The sequence below is a fragment of the Lampetra fluviatilis genome, chromosome 2 (assembly GCF_964198595.1).
Source record: "Lampetra fluviatilis chromosome 2, kcLamFluv1.1, whole genome shotgun sequence".
In the NCBI taxonomy this organism is placed as follows: Eukaryota; Metazoa; Chordata; class Hyperoartia; order Petromyzontiformes; family Petromyzontidae; genus Lampetra; species Lampetra fluviatilis.
This window is the reverse complement of record NC_136276.1, coordinates 353,754-366,519: the sequence shown is the minus strand read 5'-3', so window position 1 is coordinate 366,519 and position 12,766 is coordinate 353,754. Positions and strand designations below refer to the sequence as shown.

The window sequence follows — 12,766 nt, the reverse complement described above, 5'->3', positions numbered from 1 at the left end:
GTGGAAATGTATAGCAGCCAAATACTCTAAACGCGTGCTTATATATGTGGAGGGTTAGACCGGAGGACCAGGAGGAGAATCCATGCGACCACGGGGAGCGAGAGACATGTCGACTACAAATCTACAGGCGTCAGGTTCGGGATCGAACCTTCGGCCGCCTGCATCCAGGCAGAATACATCTACAGCGGAGAGCGCACTGCGCTACAAATCCGGCGACCCGAGTTCGATTCCCGCTGACGGCCAACATCACTTGCCCCAACAGTCTGTTGAAGGCTGCACGGGGGATCTTCGTCCTAAGATCGCCACTGCAGATAGAAGGGCGGTCGGGCGTGGTGCTGGCCACACCACCCCCTTGTGTACCGTTCCAGCCGTCATAGGTGCTCGCTGACAGCACTTGCCCCCACAGCCTGTTGAAGGATATACGGGGGATATTTGTCTTTGTGGAGGATGAGGAGGAGGGGGCGTTGATTGGCCTGGCCCCGCTGTCTGTGGGAATCAGATCCCACGAAGCCCGCGCTCCTCCGCCACGTGGAGCAGCGCGCGCGCGCTCCCGGGCGCTAAAGTCGCACTAACGACGGCGTGATTCGCTAATTATATCGATTATCCCTCTCGGGGAGAGGCCGAGACCCCACGCCCAGCCACCCACCCACCCATCCCTACCCCAACCCCCCTCAGTCCAGACCCCGCCTCTCTCCTCCTACCCCTCCCGCTCCCCGATCCCTTTCCCCAGACGCCCACTCCTTCTTCCACCCCCCTCGCCGCTGGGGTCCAGCCGGGCCAATCCCTGCCGAGGCGTCGGGCGATCAGACACGGACATTGATCGCCTCCGTCTCCCCTCGCGCATTCGGACAGCAGCCGGCTTCACGCGGAGGGAGCGGCTGCTCGGTGTGGGTCGCATCGAGAGTGGAGTGAGAGACAGAGAGGAGGGAGCAGAGGGGATACAGCGCACTTCAGTCATCAACGCGTGTACTGACATGTATACACACACGTACGCAGCGTGACATACACACCACATGCATCGGTAATCATACGCGCATCCTGTGCATACACGTGCGCATGTACGTGCATGTGTAATCCACAAGCACACACACGTGTAACCGCACATATACACAACCTGACGCACACACAACCACACGCACACGGCTGAATACCCCGTTACACACGCCGTACACGTAGTGATACACACTCACTGCACACGCACGCACATTGTGACACTCACACGCATCGCACACACGAACGCACATTGTGACACTCACACGCATCGCACACACGCACGCACATTGTGACACTCACACGCATCGCACACACGCACGCCGTACACACACTGCAGCACACGCGCACGCCGAACGCCTCAAGGGCGCGCCCCGCGCCTCCCCACGCGCGCGATGGAAAAATCCAAGAATTTCCGCATCGACGCTCTCCTGGCGGACGAGCCCCCCAGAATCCGGCTCCTTCAGGGGGGGCTCTCCCTCTCTGGCGGGGGGCCATACCAGACAATGGGGGGCCTCTCTCCGCCCCGACGGGGCCCCGATAGTCCCCGTGGCATCGTGAGCTGCGCTCACGACTTGCAGCAGCAGCAGCAGCAGCATCAGTCCCGCCTCCACGGCCGCCTCGCCCGGACGCCGTCTCCGCCGTGCGGCGCTGCGGCGGGGGGCCCCCCCCCGGGCCTGCAGCCGCTCTCCCGCGGGGGGCTCGTCCCCAAACCGGGGGTGCTGGGCCTGCCGCACGTGGGGCTGCCGGCCGGCTCCCTGCCGGCGGTGGCGGCCTTCTACGGCTCCCCCGTGTACGGCTACCCGGGCTCCACGCTCGCCTACCCCGCCTTCCCGCACGTGGAGTCGCTCAAGGCGGCGGCCGGAGGCGGTGGCATGCAGGGGGGGATCTCCCTGGAGCACTGGCTGCGCGCCTCGGCGGCCGGGGTGGTGCTGCCTCGCCTACCCGAGTACACGCGCGAGTGGCACACGTGTGAGTACGCGCGGCGTGAGTGACACACACGTGTGAGTACGCGTGGCGTGAGTGACACACACGAGTGACACACGCGTGTGAGTACGCGCTGTTGTTGAAGTTTACACACCGCACCAGGTTGAAGGATGAGTCGACTTTGAGAAGGTCTAAGCTGGCTTCTGATATCACTCACCAACGATGACATCCGTGACGGACGGGCGTGGGATCGAACTCAGGTCACCCGCTTCGTAGCGCAATGCGCTAAATACGACGCAAGCGCTCTCCACACACTTAGACAAAGAGAAGGGAATTCACTGAGACGCGCATCTGCAGCACACGCGCGCGCGAGCACACTTGAGCACACACGTGGGTGTGCTCGACCTCCACACGCACTGAGTAGTCGCACTCGGGTGTCCAGTCACAAGGACACACGCACAGGCAGACGGCCGTGCGAGGGCGTGCGTGTGTGCCCGCGTGTGTGCCCTGCGTGTGTGCCCGCGTGTGTGCCCGCGTGTGTGCCCTGCGTGTGTGCCCGCGTGTGTGCCCGCGTGCGCACGCACTGACGGGCACACAGACGGGTATACAGACGCGTGCACACAGATTTGGGGACGCACAAAGGCACCGATCCGTCGTATCGTCTTGTCGAGATGTTTGAGGCAAGTGCTGTTAGCGAGCAGCACCTATGAAGGCCGGGACGGTACACGAAGTGGTGGGTGGCCAGCACCACGCCCGGCCGCCTTTGTCTCCCTCGCGGAGATGTTTACACATCGCACCAGGTACTCATTTTGAGGCTGGGTCGAGATGGAGACTGCCCTTTACACAATGGGGCATGATCAGAATAAATAAAATAAAACACGTTTATCAATTAACAGTTTTTTTTTCTTACGAATAGCTACCTCTCAGCAAGTGTTGCGTAAAAAGCCTTAAATATTGACAATTGTGTTCATACTCTTTGGTTCTTTCGGTAAAGTCACGTAAGTATAAAACAATTAAAATCACGACGTTTCGGGCGCAACACAAGCGTCCGTCATCAGGTGGGACACCCATTGTGGTCCCAGTTCTTTGTAAACAGATGCCAGTAAATCGGTCGTGGCCCTGAATCGCTTTTTGTCGGCTACAACGTCACACTCCCCGGGTGGTGACTACCTCGATCGCTGATGGCGAGACAATTGTACAGCGTGTGTAAGTGTACAGTGTGTGTAAGTGTACAGTGTGTGTACAGTGTGTACAGTGTGTGTAAGTGTACAGTGTGTGTAAGTGTGTTAATGAATGAGAGCTCTCAAACTCCGCACCATCATTTTGGAGTCTCAAATTTTAAAGACAAATCGGTGCTCCAAATGTTCCCCGCTGTAAGCGTGGAATCGGCTCCATCTCACCCTATAACTCACCCTATAACTAACCCTATATCTCACCCTATAACTCACCCTATACCTCACCCTATAACTCAGCCTATAACTCACCCTATACCTCACCCTACACCTCACCCTATATCTCACCCTAACCCTGTACTTGCGCCAACTGTCCCCTCGCTCGCCCTTCTAGAATGTGATCGTAATGTACCTCCAGAACTCAGTCTCGATGGTGTGTGTTTGTATTCGCGCAAACAGCAACAGCAACAATAAGTCCACGACTATGAACAAGAGAGGCGAGGGGGCTCTGGGAGCACTGTGCTTCCACCTCCGTCTTCAACACCCTGAGACGTGGCGGTGGATTTGATGTCGTCGTCGTTGCTGCTGCTGCTCCTGCTGGGGCTGGGTGTCTGTTCGCTGCTGCTGGGGCTGGGTGTCTGTTCGCTGCTGCTGGGGCTGGGTGTCTGTTCGCTGCTGCTGGGGCTGGATGTCTGTTCGCTGCTGCTGGGCTGGGTGCTTGTGCACTGCCTGGGCTGGGTGTCTGTTCGCGTGGGTGCCATTCCCAGCAGTGATTGTGGAGCAGTCACGGCGAGGCGGCGCCCTGCCGGCAGAGTGCTCGTGCGGGCGAGGGCCGTGCGAGAGTTGAGGGACGCGGAGGTCCTCAGGAGGGCGCGGGGGTTGACTGAGGAAGCGTGGTTTGAGGCGGACGGCAGCCAAATGTGTGTACGTTGAACTTCTTTTGCACCGTATATAGCCAACCGTGCTAATTGGAGGTTCGGAGAAAGGACAACAATTGAAACACAAAAAGCCGTTATAAAGAAATGAGTTTTGAATCTAGATGATGTAAGAGTACGTAGCTCCGGTGGTTTCCTAACATCGGAAGGAAGAGCGTTCCAGACGGCCGCAGAGGCGCATCTGAACGCGCGCGATGCAGTGGCCGTCTTTGTTCGATGGCCAGCAGCCAGAAGCCGTAGCGAGGATAACCGGAATAGCATGACCAAATCATGTGGGAGGCCATGGGTTGACTCAGACCGATGATCTGAGACATGTCTCACCCGCATCTCAGTGATCACACAAAGACAAAGACCCCCATACAGGCTTAACAGACTGTTGGGGCAAGTGCTGTTAGCGAACACCAATGAAGCCCGGCACGGCACACTAAGGGGTGGGTGGCCAGCACCACGCCCGGCCCCCTTTGTCTCCCGAGTGGTGATGTTTAGACATCGTACCAGGTACTCATTGGAGTATGAGTACACCAAGGGGAGGCTCAGAACCGGTCCAGGTATTGGTCGTGCTCAGGAGATGCATTTCATTTGTCTCAGTGGTAGCCAGTGGCAGCATTTGGGAACGATGGACGGTGTTGTGTGATCTGTCATATATATAATAGGCGATGTTTCGGGCAAGGACTATTTCCCGAAACGTCGGCCATTATTTATTTTATAGATTTTTCCTTTTAATGACACATTGTAATTGATTAATGTGTTGATATTCGTGCTTGTGCACCAATGACAACGCAGCTGCAGAAAGCATCAGCAAATAATTGCTGTCTATTCGATGGCCCTGTCGATGTTACAGTCTGTCACTGACACCGTCACTGTGTCTGCCACTCTCATTAGAGGGCTGTGTGCGTGCGTTACTGCATACGCGTCTATTACAGCTTGCAACGCAGGTATTGCACGTGTACGTCGTATCAGTTACGCATATGATACGATGCACATTCACGTCTCCGTGTAGCGATGTGTAGTTGCCTTCACTGAGTAAGGTGCTGGGTAGGGGCGTTTCTTTCCATGCGTAATTCACTATATTTGTATGCATTCTACTGTGCGATACTGCTATTTACTTGTCAGTCCGTATTATGTGTACGTTATTACGTATCTATGTGTGCGTAAGCCACTGCGCACACCTATATGTGTCTGTGTGTAAACTCATCTGTGGCATGCAGCATGTCACCGCCGATGTCTCTGTGTTGGTCGGCTCTAGGTATGCGTATTCGCAAGTGCTCGCGAACAGCACTCGCCCCCATGCTCTACTCGGGCACGCGTGGGGTCTTTGTGCCGCTGTGTACTGTGCATGTACTGTGCATGTACTGTGCATGTACTATAGTGCAGAGACGCCTTATGTGGATAGTGCGGGGGGGGGGTAGGTTGTAAACCAAGTTTAAAGACGATTGATGATGAGTTGTGTTCATTACACACGTGAGAGGAGGCCGGAGCACCCGGAGAAAACTCGTGCGCGTCCGCGGGCAACACCCAAGTGTAATGATTGATAAAGTTTAGATACTTTAACTGTATTATGATAACGGAGACTTACATGCAATCAATGCTACTTCCAGAAATTATTTCCCCGCCCCCCACGAATTGGTGCTGCTCTCTTCGCCACCGACGTTCCGCATCTGCCCCCTTCACCAGGGCCGCTTCCCTTACTCCTCCATCGAACGCAACTCAACAGCTGAGAATCGGCCGCCACGGCGTGCGGTTCGAGCACAGCACGAGTCGCGGCGACTCTCCCTGCACCTCAAATGGGCATTCCACATTCCTACGGCGGGGGCGAATCTCGCCATAGGACAACTACTGTTGACCTCCCCGCAGAGTGGTCACGTGCTTTTCATTGACACCCAGCCGAAGGAAGGGACGGATGATGGGCTGAGTCAACCCACCCAACCAGGGTTTGAACTCGCGACCTTCCACGTGGCCGGTGACTCTGTACACGCGAAGCAGATGTACGGGTTGTGTCATGTGTATGTATGTAGTTGTGTATGTATATATGTTGAACTTCTTTCGCACCGTACGTAGTCAACCGTGCTAATCGGAAGTGCGGGGCGAGGGACAGTGAGCTAACCACAAAAGAGCAGTTCTGAAGAAAGTAGTTTTGAATCTAGATTTAAAAAGTGGAAGCAAGAGCGTTCCAGACGGCCGCCGAAGCGCTGTGGCTGCCTGGAGCGAGCTGCACCCCGAAGGGGCGGCTTGCTGTCAGCTGCAGACGAGGATAACGCGGCAACCTACTCAAATAGACACGTGGCACACATTCGGGAAGGCGCGTCTGCCGAAACGTCAGCTCGGATGAAACGTTTTAGTGTCTCAATACGTGCAGTGTAAACGATAACGGTGATAATATAACGATATTGTCGTGATTAACTTGTGTAAGCATTGTGCCGTGTATATGTCTACTTCCCAGGTATACTGGTTGTTGTATCACTGGTGATCTGGCTACATCACTGGTTACGCGACTCGTAATATGGTTAAACACTCGTTATAGCCGTAAACAAAATGTAAGACAAGAGTGGACCTGCACATTGTCCATCCACTGCTGGATGAAGGCCTCCCTAAGGCAGTATTGGTCACCGGGGTTGTATAACCACCGCTGGCCAGAGTGCTCTTTGACTAAGAAACTATTGGCTTGGTCAAGACCGGCTCAGGCATCATGTGCCACTGATGTTAGCCGCGATCGGCAATTGAGCTCAGGAATATCGCAGGGTTGATTGCACAGTGCGCTAACCACTGCGCCACCGCTCCCCGTGCACTGCTCGGGGCTCGCGAACGTTGTGAAGAGAGAGCGGTGGCGCAGCGGTTGGCACACTGCGTGAAGGGTGATACCGGAACCGTTTGTTGGTCTCGCATAGGTCTACTCAGCCTTAAATAAACACTTTGATGTGGCGTGTGAACATCAACACTGGGCAAACAGAGACAAAGGCGGCCGTGCGTGGTGCTGGCCACGCCATCCCCTCATGCCGCGCTGGTCTTAATAGGTGCTCGCTAACAGCACAAATAGCATCCTCCCGCTGAACGGGGGCTATTTATCTGTGGGTGCTGTTGACAAAGAGGACGCTCACCGTGGAGATGGAGCGATGACAGCCGCTAGATGTGCAGGGGCAAGACTGACGGTAGCAGCAACACTGCACCGTGATGGATGGCGACAGTGTGGCGAGGCCTTCATCCAGCAGTGGATAAACACTGGCTGATGAGGTGACGATTATGCTGATGATGTGTGCGTGTGTGTGCAGCCCAGGTGCAGGCCAGCCTGCTGGGCAAGTGCCGTCGGCCACGCACAGCCTTCACGTCTCAGCAGCTGCTGGAACTGGAACATCAGTTCAAGCTCAACAAATACCTGTCCCGGCCCAAGCGATTTGAAGTGGCGACGTCGCTCATGCTCACTGAGACACAGGTGAGATGTGCGTCTAATTATCACTGAGACACAGCTGAGAAACAGGTGAGACGCCTCTCATGGTCACTGAGACACAGGTGAGATGTGCGTCTAAGTATCACTGAGACACAGGTGAGACACAGCTGAGACGCCTCTCATGCTCACTGAGACACAGCTGAGACACAGCTGAGACGCCTCTCATGCTCACTGAGACACAGGTGAGACACAGGTGAGACGCCTCTCATGGTCACTGAGGCACAGGTGAGACGCCTCTCATGGTCACTGAGGCACAGGTGAGACACAGCTGAGATGTGCATCATCATCACTGAGGTTGAGGTCTGGTTCTGGTTCGTCTTGTTTCAGGTTTAATTCGGCACGTGGCAATTCGCTCAGGAGCTCGATGCCAATATGGAGGTCTGCTGGCCATGGCGAGAGGGGGAGAGAGATATTTGTTATTCCTCCTTTGACAACTCGTGCAGGCCACAGTGGTTGACGTTGTGGTCCAGAGTTTGTGTTGTGTGCCCATCATCTCCCCATTTTGGCTTGTCATCAATGTGCTGTTCATGAACGAGACGTGTGCATCGATCTGTTGATGTCCTGATGCGGTTGATGGCTCCACCGCTGTCATCGAGGAGGAATGTCCACGCCAGGTGGTGGGACGATGTTTGGTCCGCGTTGTTCCACTCTGTGTCTCACCTGTGTCTCAGTGAGCATGAGCGACGTCGCCACTTCAAATCTCTTGGGCCGGGAGTGACAGCAGCAGCAGCACAACTATCGAGCAATTTTGTGTAAGAGTTCTAGGACGCGGCTGGAGGGAATTGACTCTGAGTTAATCATAAGCTGAGGTGCCCCCAGGTCGTTCCTGTGAGTTTCTATAGCAGGGCGATTCTTGATTTGATCTTTTAACAGTTATATGTTTAGTGTGGATCGAAGGTCAGGCTTCTGTCCATGATAACATCTCGATATCCACTCTCACGTGTTTTCATGTTAACATGAACGTAACGAATACCATCATCTAGGTGAAACGAACGTCCTTAGATATGGTAAAGTTGGTTTACATGTGGCTCGTATAGATTCTGATGGGGCTCACACGGCGTTTAGATTCACTGATGATGCAGGCTGAGGATCGGTTTGGTGCAAATGGAGATCTGGTCTCGGACATCTGTAAAAAAATGACTTTATATCTCATCTGATTCCTCCATTATAAATACAGATTCTGATCCAGATTCTGAGATATGAATCTGCTACTAACCCCGTTCCCGCCGGCGCTGCAGGTTAAGATCTGGTTCCAGAACAGGCGCATGAAGTGGAAGCGAAGCAAGAAGGCGCGCGAGCAGCAGGCGGGGGGCGCGGACAAGGGCCCCCGCGGGGGGGGCCCCGCCGCCTCCGCGGGGGGCAGCGGCAAGGAGCGGGCCCAGTGCAAGGGGACGCCGCCGGGGCCCGGCACCCCCTCAGCCTCCGAGGCGTCCAAGGAGCGCGGCGGGGTGACGAGGGGAGCCCCGGCTCTGGGAGCCGCGTGCGGCGAAGGGGTCCGAGGCGAGGAGAGCCGGGGGGCCGAGGCCCGCGCCGGAGGTCGCGCGGGGGCGCCGTCCCCCGCGGCGTCGCCCTCCGTGGACGGAGACGACGAGGAGGAGGAGGATCTGGAAGACGACGAGGATGAGGAGGAGGAAGAGGAGGAGTACGAGGAGGAGATGGTGGGGGCGATCCGGGCTCGCTCGCCGCTGCTGTGGGGCGAGCAGGAGGAGCTGTCTATAGGGCCGCTGGCGCAGGCGGCTCCGCGCCTCTACTGAGAGATTTGGGGGGGACCAGTGGCGATTCTCTGGGGGGCCGCGTGAGGGGGGCACGCACCTTCCCCCCCGACTCCCTTCCGTGTACCCCCCCCCCCCCCCCCCAATGCCTAAGTGGCTCCTCCGGGCGGCTGGGGAGGCACTCGAGCAAACGAGGCCATCACGGACAATGAAGTTGATGTCATCACCACACCTCGCTCGGCATCGCTTCCTTCCTCCTGCAAAATCCAGCAGCAGCAGCTGCCGAGCCCGGACCTCCAGGTTGAGCTCTTCCTCTGAGAGTGTCCCCCACGCCAAGTGGGCCTGCTCACGGGGCTCTGGACTCGCCACTGTTGTGAGTGTGGAGGGGCCCCAGAGACGTTGACTGCTCACTCGAGACAGGATACGGCAGCTGAGGATCCGCGAGGGTTGGACAGCGCTGCTTACTGTACATACGGCAGTATACAAACACAGTATATGTACAGTACAGAGCGCGTGCATGTGTGCGCAGTGCACGTGTCGCGTGCGTGCGTCAGAGGTGCGCGCGCTCTTCATAACTCGGACGCGTTCCACGGGAACCTGCTGTGTCAGGACACACGTGTACACCTACAGCTCGCTACTTCGACGGTACATGGGGTTTCGCGGGTTGTACCACGCGTTGTTCGGCACGATGTCCGACGTTTCGCCTATCCGAGGGAAATCGGTTCAGTTGAGAACAGCTCGCGTTGCAACGCGACATCAGATCGCAGATGTTCTGCAGCACGACCGCGACATCTACGCAGCAGCAGCAGCGGCGGCGGCGGCAGCGGCGGCGGCAGCAGCGGCGGCGGCGGCAGCAGCAGCAGCAGCAGGAACAGCAGCAGCGGCGGCGGCGGCGGCGGCAGCAGCAGCAGCAGCAGCAGCAGGAACAGCAGCAGCGGCGGCGGCGGCGGCGGCAGCAGCAGCAGCAGCGGCAGCGGCGCCAGTGGTGGTCGTCACGTGAGAACGAACTCTGGAAGATTCGTGACGCTGCGAGAATCTCTCAGTGGGCGCTCGCGTGCACGAGCCCCGACACTGGCCCGCATCCACGTGGGACGCTTCCTGCCGCTGCTTAGCTCCGGCCAGGATGACGAACATGCGACGCGGACGCAACAAACAGCACCAATACAATACATTGTGTCTGAGAGTGAAAACGTTTCACGCATTCGCCAAAGCACGTAGACGAGGTGAAGTTGAACAGCTCATTCCTCCCAGGCCACATTCACTTCCGTTCAAATACAAAAAGAATTCAGTCCTTACATGCCTCACGAGCCTGATGATTGCTAAACACATATAACGATCCCCCGTATAGCCTCTAATAAACTGTTCGGGACAGGTGCTGTTAGCGCACCTGTGAAGGCCAGCACGTCACACGAGGGGGTGGGTGGCCAGCATTACGCCCGACCGCCTTTGTCTCCCCAGTGACGATGTTTACAAACCGCACCAGGTACTCGTTTGAGGCTGAGTCGATCTAGAGCAGGTCCAGGTTCTGAGCTCAGCCGTCTAACCACTGCGCCACCGTTCCCCCGTTGGTTGCTCAAGACTCCCCAAGTGACACACGCGCACACACACACGTACACACACACACGCACACACACACACGCACACACACACGCACACACACACGTACACACACGTACACACACACGCAGAAGGCCTCCATAGCCATGTTAATTATCACTCTGTGGGTCATGTGGGACGTGTTTAAACATCATCAGACGCGTGCAGTGTGTGACGACTGAATATCAAGTTTTAGAAGCGTGTGAACTTGGTGAAGGCGCGGTGGGTCGCGAGGACTCGGGTCCCGCTGGCTCGAAGCAGTTGCCACTGAGAGCCACCCTCGATGACGTGACGGCGATGACGATGATGACGATGACAATGATGGCACCGCGATGATTGTGATGTTCCTTCGATGCTGCACTTTCCGTCTTGTTCGTTTGCACGAAATCGCCACGGGTCGGATCACCACTCTCAGCAACAGCGTTACCAGCGGGGGGAGGGGGAGATGGAGGGTGGGGGGTGTACAATACGTGAAATGTAAACAAAACGTACAGTGAGCTAGTCTTATTGCTATCGCTAATATACCTGAGTGTGTGTGTACAATGTAGGCTATACGGGGACTTGTGCATATTTTATTTTTTATATCTTATTTAAGTGAATGTATTCGCGTTGTATTACGGTGTGCATGTTGTGTTGTCGTCTCCCCTGAAAGTCACCGCCACCAGCACCACCACCGCTCGCGACGGGAATCCACGCGGCCAGATCCACGGCCACGCGAATCGGGGGGCACTCTTCCAAAATCATCCCCCCCTGCACCCCCCCGTCCATTGCCGGTGATAGAACGGGTACAAGCGCACGTCCACCGTGGAGATGGAACGCTGAAACCGGTTCCTGTGCAGGCTGAACTGAGACGGATCGCGAGAGCGTGGGGAGGGCGACCTTCATCCAACAGTTGATTGACAACGGCTGCTGCTGATTACGATGTTCGCTGGTGATGTTGAAGAGGAGAAATCGTCAAGTTTTCGTGAAACATCGCACGGACAAGGCCCCGCCCGCCGCGCCACGCGAGGCCCAGCGCGGCGCGCACAGAGAGCGCGTGGTGGCACCGTGCGGCACACGGCTTGTGTGGGTACAGGTGTGTGTGTGTATATATATGTGATGTGGTACACAGGTGTGTGTGTGATGTGGTACACAGGTGTGTGTGTGATGTGGTACACAGGTGTGTGTGTGTGATGTGGTACACGAGCAGGTGCGAAACCTCATAGCTACAAGCCACGGACACAACACCGGTGAGACATGGCGACTTACTCGTTGCCGTTCGTTCTCCCGACGCGGCAGCCGCAGCCGTGGGTAGATCTCCACTCCCCCCGTCTCTGCACCCAGCAGCATGCATGGGTCACCACCATCGGTCGGTAGGTCGCGAGCGGTGGGGTAAAGTGTGGGTACTTCCACATCTTCGAAGACGTTTGGCCAGCGCGCCGGAGCCGGCCGGTATCGCCGTTCCTCTGTGGGGCCCTTCCACCAACAGTGACGCGAGCGAGCAACTGCAGCGCTGCGCCTTCACCTTATTCTAATAAAACATGTTTCTCCTTCGTCTCAAGCGCTGTGTCCTGCATGCGTTTGTCCTATTTATGTACCATGAAGAAGGGCCATTGTCCGAATCGTCGCCGTTGTAGCAGCAGCACCAGATGCATTGTTTCGCACAGATACATTGTAGAACATGTTCATTGTAAATTAGATGTGTATATAAGTTTAGCTGGTCCAATACATTTCCCCCAAAAAACTTGTATCACAATGAACAAAAGGCAAAATGTATAAACAGGTTTCGCTCGCTCTATGCGGTAGCAGGAGATGCGGTTGTAGTAGGTACGGTAGAAATAGTAGTACAGTAGTTGGGGTAGTGGTAGTACATACAGCACATACACAGGACATACACAGGACATACACAGTACATACACAGCACATACACAGTACATACACAGTACATACAGCACATACACAGCACATACACAGTACATACACAGGACAAACACAGTACACACAGTACATACA

General features: G+C 56.1%; 1 protein-coding gene across 1 annotated transcript; it reads left to right on the top strand.

Moving 5' to 3' along the window:
• The first annotated feature begins 1,385 nt into the window (after positions 1-1,385).
• MNX1 (motor neuron and pancreas homeobox 1) lies at positions 1,386-9,220 on the top strand. The gene is made up of 5 exons (XM_078876180.1): positions 1,386-1,977; positions 7,291-7,451; positions 8,705-8,777; positions 8,886-8,914; positions 8,990-9,220. The coding sequence occupies exons 1-5, from the start codon at positions 1,386-1,388 to the stop codon at positions 9,218-9,220; spliced, it is 1,086 nt and encodes a 361-aa protein (XP_078732306.1).
• The last annotated feature ends 3,546 nt before the right edge of the window (positions 9,221-12,766 follow it).

Bases quoted from the DNA above. Each gene is read 5' to 3' on its own strand.
- MNX1 (XM_078876180.1), top strand. From the start codon at position 1,386: ATGGAAAAATCCAAGAATTTCCGCATCGACGCTCTCCTGGCGGACGAG. The intron at 1,978-7,290 runs GTGAGTGACACA...GTGTGTGTGCAG, and splicing joins CACGTGTGAGTACGCGCGGC to CCCAGGTGCAGGCCAGCCTG. The intron at 8,915-8,989 runs GTGACGAGGGGA...CGGGGGGCCGAG, and splicing joins CGTCCAAGGAGCGCGGCGGG to GCCCGCGCCGGAGGTCGCGC.